The 18,796-nt window shown below is 33.6% G+C and overlaps 1 protein-coding gene across 1 annotated transcript; it reads right to left on the bottom strand.

The window, feature by feature from the left end:
* Window positions 1-10,218: 10,218 nt before the first annotated feature.
* Window positions 10,219-12,884, bottom strand: LOC140830880 (B-box zinc finger protein 22). Its single transcript, XM_073194421.1, has 3 exons — window positions 12,468-12,884; window positions 11,161-11,565; window positions 10,219-10,748 (listed from the first exon to the last, which is right to left on the bottom strand). The coding sequence occupies exons 1-3, from the start codon at window positions 12,648-12,650 to the stop codon at window positions 10,461-10,463; spliced, it is 876 nt and encodes a 291-aa protein (XP_073050522.1). The 5' UTR covers window positions 12,651-12,884; the 3' UTR covers window positions 10,219-10,460.
* Between the last annotated feature and the right edge of the window lie 5,912 nt (window positions 12,885-18,796).

Raw genomic sequence — 18,796 nt, 5'->3', positions numbered from 1 at the left:
TCAGATAAATACACAACATCAGCATAACCAGTTAAAATTTGATTGATATCTTTTGAGTACAAAAGTCCCAAGTTTGTCGATCCTCGTAGATAACTGAATATATGTTTAATTCCATTCTAGTGTCTTTTTGTTGGATATGAGCTAAATCTTGCCAATAAATTTACAGCAAAAGATATATCAGGTCTTGTACAATTTGAAAGATACATAAATGCACCGATAGCACTTAGATATGGTACTTCTGGACCAAGAATAACTTCATCATCTTCAAATGGACGGAATGGATCATTTTCTATGTTAAATGATCTAACAATCATTGGAATACTTAAAAGATTGGATTTATCCATATTAAAACGTTTAATGATTTTTCTGTATAATTTGATTGGTGAACAAATATTCTACATTCTCTATATTTAATTTGCAAACCCAGACAATACCTTTTTTTCAAGGTCTTTCTTTTCAAATTCTTCCTTCAAGTACGAAACAACTTCTTGAATTTCCTTATTCATTCTAATGATGTTTAAATCATCAACATATACAACAATAATTATGCAACCGGATGTTGCTTTCTTAATGAAAACACAAGGGCATATTGAATTTTTTATATATCCTTTTTTCATTAAGTGTTCACTTAGCTGATTATACCACATTCGGCCAGATTGCTTTAACCCATATAATGATCTTTGCAATTTCACAGAATAACATTCTCTGGGTTTTGAACTTTGTGCTTCAGTTATCTTAAATCTTTCAGAGATTTTTATATATATTGCTATCAAGTGATCCATATAAGTAAGATGTTACAACATCCATAAGACACATTCCTAAATTTTCAGATACCGTCAAACTAATCAAATACCGAAACGTAATTGCATCCATAATAGGAGAATACATTTCTTCATAATCAATTCCAGACATTTGAGAAAAATCTTGTGCAACAAGTCGAGCTTTGTATCTTACTATTTCATTTTTCTCATTTCGCTTCGAATAAAGACCCATTTGTACCCAACAGGTTTTACACCTTCAGGTGTAAGGACTATAAGCCAAAAAAACGTTTTGTTTATTAAGCGAATCCAATTCAACCTGGATGACATCTTTCTATTTTATCTAGTCTTGTCGATTTTTACATTCACCAAATGATTTTGGTTCATGACCTTCATTGTCATTTATGACGTCAAATGCCACATTGTAAGAAAATATCTCGTCAATTTCTTTTATATTTTTTCGGTTCCATATTTTTCCAGTATTAATATAACTGATGGAGATTTCACGATTCTCGTTAGTTTGTGGTTCTGACAAAACATTTTCATCATCACGCATTTTTGCTGGAATATCATTCTCTATTTTGCGATCATCGTGTTTCTCTATGCTTTTTCTTTTTCGAGAATATTTATCCTTTGAACCGATTGGCATTCCACGCTTCAGGCGTTTAATGACATCATGAGTGTCTTCAATTTTTTTCTTTGGAATTTCAATTCGAGCAGGGGCATTTACAGATATATATGATTTAGTTACCCCTTTTATGTTTGCAAATGCATCTGGTATTTGATTATTTATTCTATGCAAGTGCACAATTTGTTGTACATCTTTTTTACATTGTTTAGTTCTTGGATCGAGATGTAACAATGATGATGTATACCATGTAATTTTTTTTCGATATTTTTCTTTTCTCCCCCTAACATTGGGAAAATTTCCTCATTAAAATGACAATCAGCAAAACGTGCTGTAAACACGTCGTCTGTCCGAGGCTCAAGATATCGAATGATTGATGCGCTGTCATAACCAACATAAATTCCGATTTCTCTTTGAGTTCCAATTTTTGTTCGTTGATGCGGTGCAATATGCACATATACCATACATCCAAAATTCTTAGATAAGAAATATCTAGTTCTTTACCAAATGCAAGCTGCAATGAGGAGTATTTACGATATGCACTTGGTCTGATGCGAATTAATGCACCAGCATGTAAAATTACATGAACCCATATAGAAACAGAGAATTTTGTTTTGATAATAATTAGTCTAGCAATCAGTTGTAGACATTTAATCAATGATTCAGCTAATCTATTTTGTGAATGTACATGAGCCATTGGATGCTCAACAGTGATTCCCATTGACATACAATAATCATTGAAAGTCTAGGAAGTAAATTCACCAGCATTATCAAGTCTAATTTTCTTGATTGTATGATTGGAAAATTGATTCCGCAATTTTATTATTTGAGCAAGTAATCTTGCGAATGCCACATTGCGGGTTGATAATAAAAAAATATGTGACCATTTGTTGGAGGCACCGATCAATACCATAAAATATCTAAATGGTCCACATGGTGAAAGAATTGGCCCACAAATATCACCCAGAATACGTTCAAGAAACATGGGTGATTCATTCTTGATTTTAGCTGGTGATGGTCTTATAATAAGTTTTCCAATAGAACATGCTTTGCATTGAAACTTATTATTTTGAAAGATCTTCTGATCTTTCAGCGGATGACAATGTGTATTTTCTATAGTTCTTCGCATCATTGTTGAACCAAAATTTCCTAATCGATCATGTCAAATGATCAATATTGAAGAATTATCAACTATAATGTTTGAGTTGGACTTATATATGTATAATGCAATCCAGTAGAGAGCATTTGTAGTTTTTCAACTACATATTTATTTCCTGATTTGTATGTGGTAAGATACATATATTTCTCATTTCCTTCATTTATTGTCTGAGTATCATGCCCATGAGAATATATGTCATTAAAACTCAACAAGTTTCTTTTCAATTGTGGTGAATACAAAGCATCATTTATCAAAATTTTTATACCATTAGGTAAAAAAAATGTGCTTTACCACAACCTTTTATCACGTCTACAGGACCTGATATGGTATTCACTATTGTTTTTGTTGGTTTTAGTTCCAAGAAATATCTTTTATCTCGAAGAAATATTGTGCGTTGTACCACTATCAGGTATGCAAACTTCAATGAGACTAGTTCCTTGTTTAGCATTGTTCATAACATTTTCCATATTTGAACTTCATAAAAAAATATGCAATGAAAAAGTTACTGATAATACATATGTAATTTATTGAAAAATATAACACATATCATAATTGTATAATATAACATTGGCATATGAGTACATGAAAAATAAATTATTTTACATTTACATTCTACCAATATATTTTTCGTTTTTAGAGAAATCGTTGAGAAAATATGTCGCATCAAAATTTTTCATTTCTATTCCACCAGCATATTGATCATTTCCAGAGAAATCATTCAGAAAATCTGCAGTATCAAAATGAGTTGAATCACACAAACGTCACTGTGTTCAGTGAAGTTGGTCTCTTTTCTTTCCCCTTTATCGATTCTTTATAAAGCTTATATAGGTGCTCGTGGGCTCGAAAAATACGAAACCAATGTCCTGGAGTGCCGCATCTAAAACATGAACTTTCAAATCGTTTTGAGTGATTTTCATTACCACTCATGTTCTCATGATGCCTTTTCAGTGGGTGGTTCGTGACGCCATTTTGAGATGAGTTATAAAAATACCTATCTAGATTTTTTTCAAAACCACGGCCACGATCACGACCACGACCACGACCAAAACCTTGTCTCTGAATTTGATTTTGGTTCACAGGTTTGAATTCATTTTTATTTACAGCATTAACTTTTGGAAATGTTGTTGATCTAGTGGGTCGGGACTGATGATTTCTCATTAGCAGCTCGTTGTTCTTTTCCGCGACAAGAAGACAGGCGATTAGTTCAGAATATCTCGCAAATCCACGCACTCTATATTGTTGCTGTAGAGTTATATTTGATGCGTGAAGTATGGAAAATGTTTTTTCAAGCATTTCTGATTCCGTAACTTCATGTACACAAAATTTTAATTGCGAGATTATTAGATACATCGCCGAATTGTAATCACTCACTTTCTTACAATCTTGGAATCTCCACATATTCAATTCATCACGGGCGGTAGGACGTATAACTTCCCTTATATGTTCAAATCTTTCTTTTAATCATTTTCACAGAGCCATGAGATCTTTTTCGAAAAGATATTCACATTTTAAATCTTTATCAAGATGTCGATCTTTTTCGAAAAGATATTCACATTTTAAATCTTTATCAAGATGTCGATGCAAAAATATTATGAAGAAATACCATTTTCTTTAATGGTTTTGCTTAGACCCAATGACTCAAGATACATTTCTACATCAAGTGTCCATGACATATATTTTTTCCCCGTAAATTCAAGAGCAACAAATTCGAACTTTGCCAAATTTGACATGGTGGTACTAGAAAAATAACAATGCATTTTATTAGTTAAGTTCTATTAATATGACAATAAAAAGTAACGGATAAATTACAAATACAAGAATTCTTAAAAATTAAGAAAAAATGCGATGCTGATATTTTCCGATAAATACAAGACTAGTGAGTATAATAACCAAAATAATTATACAAAATAACCTTGAAAGAGCCATCTTATTTTTCTTCGAAAATTTTGATGATGAAAATTTTTAGGTAGGAAGAATAAGTTTGGAGTGATTGAATGTGTTTGTGAAGTCATATTTATAGGGTAAAAACTAGTCGTTTACGACTGTTTATGACCGTTACAAATCTTTAAAAATAAATGTATGTATACGTAAATTTTGTGGTAAAATATGATGTATATAATATTAATCATATTTAAATAATTATGTATATCATATCACAATATAATAAGGTGTCAGGGACTTCTTTTATATAATATTGTGACATTATACAAATATATATAATTATTATATAACACAATAAAAAATATATAAACAGTGAAATAATCACATCACGTTATTATAATAAGGTATCATAAACTCCTTTTATATAATAACATGATATTATTCAAATATATATATACAATAAATAAATAGTAACACATTAAAATTATATAAGCAGTATAATAATATAATCACATCACGTTATTGTAATGAGGTGTCATAGACTCCTTTTATATAATTACATGATATTATATATTAAATATATACACAATAAAAATAAATAAACAGTAAAGTAAATCTTCTTAATTTTGAATATTGTTACCTTTTTCTTGTGTTTTGGAGCTTTGAAAAATATGGAGAACCGAAACTTCGAGTATCGTGCTCATAACGTGTTAAAAGTAAAAATTTACGGTAAAAAGTAAAAAATCTCAAACTCTCAAAATTTATCAAACTACACGCTTTATAAAATTTTCTCTCTAATCAATTGTAATTTCCTTCACACATTGAGAGACCTATTTATAGAACCTCTTTGAAAATAATCCAAAAATAAATACTTCATTACATACATCATCACAAACTAATTTTAAATATTTATAACTCTTATTTTCAACATTTAACTTTCATATTTTCAACATTCAAATATTCCAACTCATATTTTTCAACCAGTATATCGTTCAGCAGAATTTTATTTTACATATCTTGTTTAATGGCTTATAGATTTTAATTTTATTCATTATTTCCAATTTTGATATCTTCTTATTTGAGTTGGATGATCAAATTTGAATTTATTGAATCATGAATTCATAAATGGATTGAAGATGACTATTATAATTGATGCAAACATTATACTTTTTTAAGAAGAATATTACACTAATATTGATTGAAGATGATCTTAGTAATCGATCATGTATTAAGAGAGTATGTGTTCTATTTGGAGATATAAAATGAATAATTGTATACCATAAAATATTATAGTAAAAAAAATCTCATATTGTTCGGGGTTTTTACCCAAATAATTTTTAGGGGATTTCCACGTAAATCTTCGACGTCCAGTTTTATAGTTTATTTTCATATTATTATCTCAAGATGTCGCATTTGGAATCAACAAGTGGTAACAAAGCCTCGATTTAATTTTTTTAAAATTCTAAATATGCTAAGTGGTTGCATCCTAGACTGATCTTCCATATCAGAAAAGATTTTTTGAGATTTTTTTATTAAGACGAGATTATTTTGTTAGTCTATTAAAATATTGTAGACATAATGATGGGCACGTACTAAATAATAAAGTTCAATTGAAGCAATTTTATGTTGTAAAAAATAAATATATAAGCAGTTTTAAGAAAGAAGAATTTTTTGACGGCTATTGGAGATAGACCGAGCGGACGATGGAAAGTTGAATGAAATGAATGATAATATTGTTGTCAATTTACAATTTGGCGATAGCAAACGAAATACTTTCAAGTATCTTTGAGATAAATACGACAAGAATAATTTGGGATACTCTGTCAAAAATATACGAAGTTAAGTCACTATACAATAAACTTTTCATAAAGATAAGACCTTATACATTCTGATGGCAGAATCCTCATCAATTATCGATCATATCAATACTCTAAATACTCTATTTTTCCAATTCATCTCTACATGGAATAAAATAGAGAGAGAAAAATATGCAGAAATTATATTTCAAAGTCTACCATATTCCTACGATCAACTTATCATCAATTTAACCAACAACATCCTAACAGACTTTTGAAAGTTCTACAATTCTCAACTGCGGTTTTTGAATAAGAAAGATATCGGCAAGAATAAGGAAGAAAGGTCGGTAACTTCGAAGAAAACATAGGTTTTACTGATGATAAGAGAGAAATTTATGGACCGTGACTCCAGTGGGAGCCAAAGACGAGGTAGATCAAAATCAAGAAGTAAGAAGAAAAATATTTACTGCTTTAAATGTGACGGTAAATGACACTTCAAGAAAGAGCTTATGAGTACCGAGAGAGGTTCTCAAAGAAATGTGGCAAGTACTTCAGGTGATGGCCAAATATTATTCAGTGAATCAAAAACAGTTGTAGAAAACATATACAAATTTTGTAACACATGGATTATTGATCCAAGAGCAACGCAGCACATAACATCTTGGAGAAAATGGTTCAATCAGTATGAACCAGTCTTAGAAGGATCTGCATTCATGGTAAATGATCATGCTATGGAAATAGCTAGGTCTGTAGTGTCAAAATAAAAATGTAAGATGACACCATTCGCACCATAAAGAACGTACGACATATGAAGGGGCTGACGAATAATATTTTGTCCTTGGGGCAATTGGATGATATCGGGTGCAAAACCTGTTGCGAGAACGAGATCATGAAAATTGTGAAAGGCGCGTTTTTGGTTTTGAAGGTGGAAAATATGGCTACAAATCTGCATATACTTTTGGGAGAAACACATAAAGAGGCAGAAATGGTGGTTGCATGGATTGGTTTAGGAGAAGAATTAACAATGTTATAGTATAAAAAGCTTGGGCATATGTCAGAACAAGAGTCGAAAATTCTCTCGGATATGAAGCTGTTGTTTGTCTGAGCATTGTGTTACAAGTAAACAACATAGATTAAAGCTTCTACTTGCAAAAGCATATTGAAGCTGATTCATTAGGATGTTTGGCAAGAACCAGTTGTATCCCTAAGAGGAGCGAGATATTTTGTCTTGTTCATTGATGATTTCTCCAAGAGATGTAGTGTATACAATCAAGAAAAAATCTGATGTTTTCAAGATCTTCAAAGATTTCAAAAGGTGGGTTGAACTTGATTCTAAAAAGAAAATCAAGTGTTTGAGAACTGACAATGGAGGAGAATATACCATAACAAATTTTATGCACTTTGCCTATATTAGGACATCAAAAGATATATCACGACGGTTTACACACCTCAACAGAATGGAGTGGTGGAGTGGATGAACATGACCTTGTTGGACAGAACAATATTATTTTTTAGGACTACGGGTCTAGCCAAGACATTTTGGGCGGAAGCAGTCAAGACCGCTAATTATGTCATCAATCGTTCTCCTTCAGCGAAGATTGATTTGAAAACTTCGATGGAGATGTGGAATGAGAAGCCGATTTTTATTCTCATTTACATACATTTGAAAGTCATGTGTATGTTTTGTACAATGATCAAGAAAGATAGAAGTTGGATTCAAAATCCAAAAAAAGTGTATCTTCATGGGATACGCTGATGGAGTAAAGGAGTTTTTCTTGTGGGATCCTACTATCCACAAGCTTGTCATCAACATGGATATTATATTCGAGAAGATAGAGTAAAAGGAGACAAAGGCAATTGAATTCAGAAACTACAATAATTCAAGTGAAAAATAAGACAAACGAAGGTCAAATTTCTTGTGAAGCAATATCGAAGCACGAGAAACAAGAACATGTTGAGTCTGAGGTTTCCAATATGAGGCAGTCAACTCGAGACAGAATACCACCAGGTTGGCTTTCAGATTATGTCACTGAAATTAATATGGCATATTGTCTATTCATAGAGGATGGTGAGTCATCGAGTTTCCATGAGGCTACTGAAAGCTCGAATGTATCCCTGTGGATGACAATGCTGGAAAAATTGGAGACATTAGACAGAAATAAAACTTGGGATCTTGTTACATTACCACAAGGGAGGAAAGCCATTGGTAACAGATGGGTCTATAAGATCATGCGTGATGGTAATAACCAAGTGGAGCAGTATCATGCTAGATTGGTGGTAAAAGGGTATATTCTGAATAAATGCATCTACTTCAACCATATATTTTCTCCTATAGTTCTGCTTAGAACAGTCAGAGTAGTGTTGAAATTATGTGTGGTATTTGACCTACATCTAGAACAACTAAATATGAAAACTGCATTTCTTCATGAAGTTCCTGAAGAAGAAATCTATATGATCCAGCTAGAAGGTTTTGCGGAAAAAAGCAAACATAACTTGGTTTGCAGGTTGAAAATATCTTTGTACGATCTCAAACAGGCACCGAGGTATTGGTACAAGAGATTTGATCCATATATCATGAGTCTTAGATATAGCAGACTGAGTGCAGAACCTTGTGGATATTTTAAGAAGTTTGGTGATGATTATATCATTTTGTTATTATATATGAACGACATGTTAGTAGAAGCCCCCAACAAAGATCAAGTCCAAAAATTGAAGACATAGTTGACTAGGGAATTCGATATGAAGGATATAAGACCAACAGACAAGAATCTAGGGATGCAAGTTCACCGAGACAGAAGTAACAGAAAGATTTGACTTTCCCAAAATAATTAATTGAAGAAAGACTTGCAACGCTTCAACATGCAATACAGTAAGACAATTTCGACTTATGGAGATGTCTCGAATACAATATGCATCAGCAGTGAGAAGTTTGATGTTCGCCATTATCTGTACAAGACTGGACATTGCACGAGTACTGGGACCAGTCAGTCAGTATATGGCGAATCTTGGACGAGAGTATTGGAGTACTGTTAAGATGATCCTTAGATACATTAAGGGTGCCTCAAATGCTACATTATGTTATGGAGGATCAGATTTTATACTCAGGAGCTATGTCCATTCGGATTATGCATGCGATCCTAATAAGAGAAAATCCACTATTAGTTATGTAGAGGGAGCAGTAAGTTGAGTTTCAAAACCGTAAAAACTTGTGGCGTTATCTACAACAGAGGTAAAATATATGACAGTTACTCAAACTTGCAATAATGTAATATGAATTAAAAGGTTATAGGAGGAGATCCGACACAAATAAGATAAAGTTCTTTTGTTTTGTTATAGTCAGAGAGTGCCTCATACATAACAAAGAATCCAACCATTCATTACAAGACTAGGCACATTGGAGTTCAGTTTCACTTTGTTCGAGAAGTCGTAGAAAAAGAAAGTGTTGATATGCAGAAGATTTATACAAAGGATAACATAGCTGATGTTCTGACCAAACGAATGAACACTGATAAGTTTGAGAGGTGTAGATCCTCAAGTGGCCTAGGGAAACGTAAATAGCAAGAAATGACAAGATCGAAAGGATGTTTAGATGTGTTTGATTCTCATCAAATCTCTAAGTGAGAGAATGTAGGTGGTTGGTGGAACTCAATAAGGTAAGTGCATGTCGACAAGAATTTATTGAGGTAGGTGGTATCAACGCGATGAGGGCGAATGAAATGCGTCGAGCCCCATTCTCTAATATCTCATTCTCAGTTCTTTTATCTCATCTCATATCATTTGAGTGATTAATTCTATAATAATTGTGAGATGTTTGTTCTCTCATACTAAGAGTATATGTGTTCTCTTTAGAAACATTAGTTGTATACGATAAAATTTTATAGTGTATTTTTTTTTTCTTGTTTTTATTTTAATAATTTTTAGAAATTTTTCTCGTAAACCTCGATATTCAGTTTTATACTTTATTTTCATATTATTATAGCAAAATGTTGTATCTGGAACCAACAAAAAGCACCAATAACAAATTGCAAGAAATCAAACAAATCCTATGAAAGTGAATAAGCTTGCATACATCAGTTTAGACAGAGCAAAACAACAATCAAGTTCCAACAACTCATTTCAAGCTCAAGAAAAGGCAGGAAATCTCATCAATTACTAACACCTCCTGTAGCTCTTCGAAGCGCTGCTGTGTCTAAACTTCAAGACAGCTCGAGATAGGAGAAACGAGGTCAAAGGATAAATCAGAACTGCCTCTTTCGCTTTGAGCTAGTAACGTCTCCTTGATGTTGATGAGGATAGAAATTCTGCATCTGTGAGGTGCATATTTCGGGGACCGAGACTGCATAGTCCAATGGATTCTGGTCATTATTAGGCCAGTAAAGCCCAGGTGCTGTGTGCGGTGAAGCAATTTGTGGAACTGCCCAGAATGCATCCGGCACAAGATCCATACACTCGTCACCACTGAGAATTCCATCAGCAGCTCGGACAGCTGGGGAGCAATCGGAGTCTCCAAGTTTCCCACCATCCGCCTGATATATATATTTGGCATTAGCTCGAATGGCCAATGACTAGTAAAGCAGCAGATATCGGATTTAAAAGTCACGCTTGTCTTAAAAGCTTGAGACACAAAATGATTGATCGAAAAACATGAAGCCAAATCTCACCAAGCGGGACTGCAAAAATTAGATACGATCGCTTCAATATATTACTACACTTGTAATATTTAATAAAAAAAATGACGAAACAATAGAAATCTCGTTAGCAAAAAGAAGACAATTATAAATCAAACATAATTTGGAAGAAAAAGAGAGATTTTGAACATATGGGTTTTTTGGCATCGAATTTTAGCATAATTGAGTTTTCTAGATAACACAGAGGTAGCAACTGTCAAAATGAACAATATCATAAAAGCATGAATTAAATAGAGGAATCATTGCTCACGAAATTATAGTTCGAATTGATATCACCAAGTCCGAGAAAATCCTCATGCGGCCATTGTGAAACATCTCCAGTTGCAACACCTCCCGCAAAAGAAAGCTCTGGCGATGAAAAGTGATCCCCTAAACTAGCTTGGATAGGCACACTTTTATTGTGTGGACCATTTGATGGCACTAGAGCCATCTGCTTTGAAATAGAACGAGGTTCCGATTCAGATATTTTCTCACTAGAGCGAGTCTTCCATGGGCAAGATGGACTAGGTTCAGTTGCTTCGAGTCCTACTTTGACTCCAGTGAGTAAAAACCTCTGATGGGCCGACACCAAGGAATTTACCGTGTGTATTGTAACATCACATTTTCTGCAGAGTAAAGCTCTATCCTCCAGGCAAAAGAAATAGCCCTCTGTCTCCTTCAAATGTAGTGAAAGAAGCATAAAAAACTACTCATAGTGCATGAGATATATAACAGACGTGGGAAGACAGTGAAAATGCAAGTGCAGTCTAGAATTATTAAAAGCGCATTAAGGAGCACATGCATCCACTCAAAATAACACATTCAATACATAACAGTGGAATCTGAACCCTGAAACCATGTTAAATTTGAGACTTAAACCTCACTCAACCCCAAATCTAGATTAGGAGGACATGCTTGTCTAAAATGCAACTTTCGGAGGTTTTATCTAGCCGATGCGAGACATCTAACACAGAGTAATAGCATTTTAAAATTTCAATGTATCAAAAAGTTTCGGTAATGTAGGCATTAATACCAATTTCGCCAGCCATTCAACAAGACACTATTACAGTTTACAATACAAAATAATTGACTTCGAATTTCAATTAGAATACACAATCATTTCATTTGGTAATTCTTGGGCATTCAATGAGAACCAAGGCTCGTGCTTTGCGCCAAAGGAAAATGCGACATGGCTCATGAACTTTGGCGTGCTTATAGGTGCGCTGATCCTCTCTACATCTCGAGTCTAAGACATGCCTTGTTAGGCACATATAATGAGGGGAAGTGCTTTTTTTCCTAATAAAATAAGAAACATTAATGCGTTCAAAAAAATCAAGCAGAATAAAAGACCCACCACTTAAACCCTGGCCACCGACAAAAATATCACCTCCAAAACAACATAGTACATATTCACAAAAAATAATAATCACAGTCCCCAGATAACTATCACAACATACTGTTCATTTCCTTATCCAACCACTGCAATACCACTTAACAACACGCAGAAAACCAACAAAAACAAATCCACAAAAACTCTAGTTAAATTGTAAAACTAAAAGTTGAGGCAGATGAACAAACCTGACAGATATCACACTTGGGCATCTGGGAAAGGGAGCTAAAAAGGGGAACCCTCTGATGCTTACTAGCGAGCTTATTGGCAGCGTGCACTTTCTGGTCACAATTCAAGCACAGCGCCGCCTTGTCGGCGCAGCAGAGGACGTTCGCCTCCGCCGCCTCGCAACTGTCGCACTGAATCTTCATGCTTGCTTCGGAACTACAGAAATCACAAAGAACCCACCTCTCAAAATGGTAAAAAAAATTGAGGGTCCTAATAAATTTTTACGAAGGAAGAGAGAGTTCGGAAGAGGGGGAGCCGGGAGTTGTATTCGAAGGAGGAGATAACTGTGTATTCAGGAAGGTGTCGGAATTTGTTTCTGTCTGATGGATTCTTCTTTTTATATATCCTCAAAGGTGGGATAAAGCGGTTTGGCACGTACGAATTATGTCCATGTACGGGTGTTTTGTTGTATATATTTATATTTTTAAAATTAAAATTTTTATAGATACTTCTCTATTTTATATTTTATATTAGTAAATAAGATATATATATATATATATATATATATATATATATATATATATATATATATATATTGGTATTATCTGCTCCTTTTTTGTTCGTGAATTCACTATGGTTGTTAATATTTTTAAATCGATGATTGAATCGATTAAATTGTTGGAAGTGTTATTTTATTCACTTTGACTTATAAAAAAATATATTAGGAATCCAATATTAGCCACATAACACCTTGTCTTTTGGTTAGTGCTCATTAAACAACTATATCAATTACGAAAAGTTTTATTCGTTTTAAAAAAATTACTTAAGCCACGTTTCTCTTAGCTCAGTGAAATTTTTTTTCTTTTTGGAGAAAATATTCCACAACATTATCTGTGACACTAATAATTGATTATCATTTATATTAAAGGTAATTTATAGAAAAATGCATCTGTCAATCATTTACTTAAAATTCAGTATTCATAAGTTTTTTTTTTGTATTTTAATACCTGACATAAGATCAACTTAATTTTTACTACATGTTTCAAGCATTTTTACCTTTTTACCCTTTTTAACTAATAAACAATTATATAAATTCCTATTTTTGTTGGTCCTTTTATTTCCATTTTCCACTCATCATTCCCGAATACATTTGGATGACATGTACATTGAATTAAAATATTTTTGTATTTAAAAAAAAAAATTCACAATTAAGCATTGAACTTTTTGAAATACTTTATTTTACTTGGAAATACTAAATTTGAATTTTAAAATACTTGATTTAGTAAATGACATACTCGGAATTGGTTTTAAAATACTGGATATTCGAAAATGTAACGCAAGTTCACCAAGTGCTCGTATTTCCATCCAAGATCAATTTGGATGACATGTTCATTTCATTTAATTATTTTTTTTATTTTTAAAAACACAAATTTGCAACTAAGCATTGAATTTTTCAAGTACTTAGTTTTACTTGCAAAATACCTAATTTCAGTTTTAAAATACTTGATTTGGTAAATGAGATACTCTGAATAGGTATTAAAATACTAGATATTCGAATATGCAATTCAAGTTCACCAAGTGCTCGTATTTCCATCCAAGATCCATTTGGATGACATGTTCATTTAATTTAATTATTTTTTTATTCTTAAAAAAAATTCGCAATTAAGCATTGAACTTTTTCAAGTACTTAATTTTATTTGCGAAATATCTAATTTCAGTTTTAAAATACTTGATTTGGTGATTGAGATACTCATAAAAGTTAATAAAATACTAGATATTCTAGTAGGCAATGTAAGTTCACCAAATGCTCGCATTTCCATCCAAGATGCATCCAAGATGCATTTGGATGACATGTACATTTCATTTAAATATTTTTTTATTTTTAAAAGAAAAACAAATCCACAACTAAACATTGAACTTTTTGAAGTACTTATTTTTACTTACGAAATACCTAATTTCAATTTTAAAATACTTGATTTGGTAAATGAAATACTCAGAATGGATATTAAAATACTGAATATTCGAATATGCAACGTAAGTTCACAAAATGCTCGCATTTCCATTCAAGATGTATTTGGATGACATGTTCATTTCATTATTTTTTTATTGTAAAAAAAAAAAAACAAATTCGTAACTAAGGATTGAATTTTTTTCAAATACTTACTTTTACTTACGAAATACCTAATTTCAATTTTAAAATACTTGATTTGATAAATGAGATAGTCATAATGGGTATTAAAATACTGAATATTCGAATATGCAACGTAAGTTCACCAAGTGTTGGTTTTTCCTTGAAAGATGCATTTGGACGACATATCCTTCTCACGTGATATCTATTTTGTAAAAAACAAAAAACAAATTTGTAACTAAGCATTGAATTTTTTCAAATATTTACTTTTACTTGAGAAATATCTAATTTCAATTTTAAAATACTTGATTTGATAAATGAGATACTCATAATAGGTATTAAAATACTGGATTTTCAAATGTGCAACGTAAGTTTACCAAATGTTTGTCTTTTCTTGAAAGATGCATTTGGACGACATATCCTTCTCATGTGATATCTATTTTGTAAAAAATATATCAGATTCTCAACTAAGTACGAAATTTTTAAAGTACTTAGTTTACTTGATAAGTACTTAATTTCAGTTTCAAAATACTTGATTTCATAAATGAGATGCTCAGAATAGGTAATAAAATACTGGATATTTCTAATATGCATCATGATGCAATTTCAATGCAATTGAAATTTTAACAAATACATTGTTTGTGGGGAACCGGGCTCTAACTCAATTCTTTTGGGATTTATTGGATCTTTGCTCGAAAATGTGGGTCAAAATTTTGCTTTTAACATTAAATCAAATATATAATCAAAGCATAACATGCCTTTATAATAATTAAACAACATCAGATACGTACAAGTCTGTTTTGTACAAGCATACACTAATACTCCAATACCAACTACAAACATAAATTGTACAAGTCTAGTAGGACAACCCTAGAAATCTTCAGCGCCCGAGATCTCCACGCTATCATCAATCTCTCATCTAGCTCGAGACCCAGATCCTGCCCCACCTGTTGCCATGCACACATACAGACACGACAACAGCCGGATAACTCCGGTGAGAACAAATCCCAGTATAAAACATGGATGCATGCAATGTAACTAAATCAAGTATGGAAGCATAGCATATATCAATTATTATGAATTACAATCTAAACATATAAAGGAATACAAATCTGTATTCAACGTTTGGTTCTTGACTTGATTCATTTCTAGTCTAGGGATCCCGGTGTGAATAAGACGGTCTGTCACCTACCCAACCCCTCGGGGTGACGGTACATCTTATTCCTAGACTTCGGTCAACTCTCTATCGAGGGTCTACACATAGAGTAAATCTGCTCCTATGCGTCGATACACCGAAACGTCTAGTTTTGGCCGATCTGCCAATATCTCCTATCTCAAGACTCGAATATAAATCAATAAACAAGACATTACATAATCAATGTAATAACAATCTAGTATGTGATTTAGGGAAACTCGTATCAAATCTGAATCGAGTTGTGCAATCCCGTGACCACATGAATTATACCTTTCTTGTCGAATAGTCGGTGTCGTAATCGAAGTCTTGAACTCAAATGGCCAATACAAATCTGAAATGGAAATGTGTAGACACATAATATCAATCTCCAACTCAAAGCAACACATATTCCAATCCATAATAAATCTCGGTACCAATCGACGGCATAACAGCGTAATTCTCGGTACCGGTCAATACATAACTCAACATATATCGATCATTCATATTCCTTAACTCATACTCAAGATCACACACTTATCAATTCTGAAATTCTGCATAATTCTCAAATAATACATGCTGGAAAGTCGAGAACATCTATACGGTATCCGAAATTCAATCCGATTGCATTTCTACAATACTCAATATACCAAGAACACATATCTCTAACAAAATCATAACTTCTCCAACATATGAATTTCGAAACATGCTGGAAATGAATAATACTTACATCCTTAGCTAGCTCTTGTTGCAAGGATCACAAATCCGTACTCAAAATTAAAATCGGATCACTAACTCATTCAAAATCACAAGTTCTAGATTGAAAGAAATGGAAGTTCTCCCTTGCATGCTCTCGGTTCTCTCTCTCAGTCTGAATGAGAATGAAGACTCAGCAGCTTCATATATATATATATATACATGCCATGTGTCAACATTAAAATCAAAGGTGGCATTTCGCATGCAACACCGCGGGTGCGGTAAGTCCCTTAGCACGGGTGCGCTCATGCTTCGGCAGCAATTCCATTTTTTCCAAATTAATGACCGCGGGTGCAGTGCCATACAAGACCGCGGGTGCGGTATGGTTTCGACCAAACTTCACAATTCTGATTTAAATGACCGCGGGTGCGGTTCTTGTCTGAGGTGCGGGGGCGGTCTGCTCTAAATGAAATATTTCAAAATCTCATTTTATCAACCTAAAATCTTGGGCCTTACATTTCTCCCCCTCTTAGATAGAAGTTTGTCCTCGAACTCGTAAATAATTACTCATGCAAGTATGTACGAAACAGTATAATGAAAACTGAAAGAAAGACTTACATCATATGAATAGTTCGGGGTGTTTCTGTCTCATATCAGACTCTGTCTCCCAAGTTGCTTCTTCGATGCCATGACGACTCCACTGAACCTTCACAAGCGGAATGATCTTGGTTCTAAGCTGTTTCTCCTTCTGATCAAGAATCTGTAAACGTTGTTCAACATAGCTCAAAGTCTGATCTAATTCTGCTTCATCAGGCTGAATCACATGCGAATCATCTGGCATATATCTGCGCAACATCGATACATGAAAAACGTCATGTATACCAGATAATGAAGGAGGAAGAGCAAGTCTATAAGCTCGATCGCCAATCTTCTCAAGGATCTCATACGGACCGACGTATCTAGGAGACAACTTCCCACACTTGCCAAATCTGACAACGCCTCTGAAAGGTGAAATCTTCAAAAATACTCTGTCTCCCTGCTCAAATACCAACGGTTTGCGTCTGACATTGGCGTACTTCGCTTGCCTATCCTGCGCTGTCTTCATTCTTTTCTGAATGATCTTCACTTTCTCGGTCATCTCACGAATCATATCAGGCCCCAACTCTGGTACCTCAGAGATATCATCCCAGTACAACGGAGATCTGCACTTCTTTCCGTATAAAGCTTCGAACGGTGCCATCTCAATGCTAGTCTGATAGCTCTTGTTGTATGAAAACTCACACAACGGCAATGAATCTTGCCAACTAGTACCAAAATCTAGTACTACAGCTCTCAGCATGTCCTCTAAAGTCTGGATAGTTCGCTCTGACTGTCCGTCCGTCTGAGGATGATAAGCAGTGCTCAGGTGTAAAGTCGTACCTAAAGCCTGCTGCAGGCTGTGCCAAAAGTGAGAAGTAAATCGTGGATCACGATCTGATACAATTGACTTCGGCACACCATGTAATCTAACGACCTCTCTGACATACAACTCGGCCATCTGATCGTGTCGATAAGTCATTCTGTACGGAATAAAGCACGCTGATTTGGTCAGTCTGTCTATCACAACCCAAATCGCGTCACAGCCCCGCGAAGATCGAGGTAACTTCGTCACGAAATCCATTGAAATGTGATCCCATTTCCATTCAGGAACAGACAAACTCTGAAGTAAACCTCCGGGCTTCTTTCTTTCTGCCTTCACCTGCTGGCAATTCAAACATTTAGACACAAATTCGGCAATATCTGTTTTCATCTGCTTCCATCAGAATTGCGTCTTCAAGTCATTGTACATCTTCCTGCCACCAAGATGAATGCTGAACCGACTACAGTGTGCTTCTGACATGATCTGTCATCTCAAATCTGAAATCTCTGGCACTACTAAGCGGTTATTCACATACAGAACAGAATCTTTAACCTGATATGTAACGCCCCAAAAATTTTAAAAGTTCACATAAACCACATGCATGCAATTGTTAAATTTTTGTGTATTTTAATTAAATGTTTTAATTGCATTAATTTATTATGTTGTGCATATTGGTATGTTTAAAATATATTTTTCTACATTATTTCATTAAAATATATTTTTAAAGGATATTCAAGTGACAATCGAGGAACGAGGACCGAGAGCTAAAAATGTAAAATGATTTTATTAAATGTTTATTTTTAATTATTTAAAATATGGGAGATGCTTTTTATTATTTTTGAAAATATGGGGTTTTGAGGATATTTTATACGCCGGGGCGTAAATTTTATCGGTATTGGATTTTTAAATAAAATGCGAGCTTTTTTTAGCAACCCGACTAATAAATTCACTTTTT

This window comes from Primulina eburnea, chromosome 4 (genome assembly GCF_022965805.1).
Source record: "Primulina eburnea isolate SZY01 chromosome 4, ASM2296580v1, whole genome shotgun sequence".
NCBI classification, from domain to species: Eukaryota; Viridiplantae; Streptophyta; class Magnoliopsida; order Lamiales; family Gesneriaceae; genus Primulina; species Primulina eburnea.
This window is presented reverse-complemented; position numbering and strand designations above follow the sequence as displayed.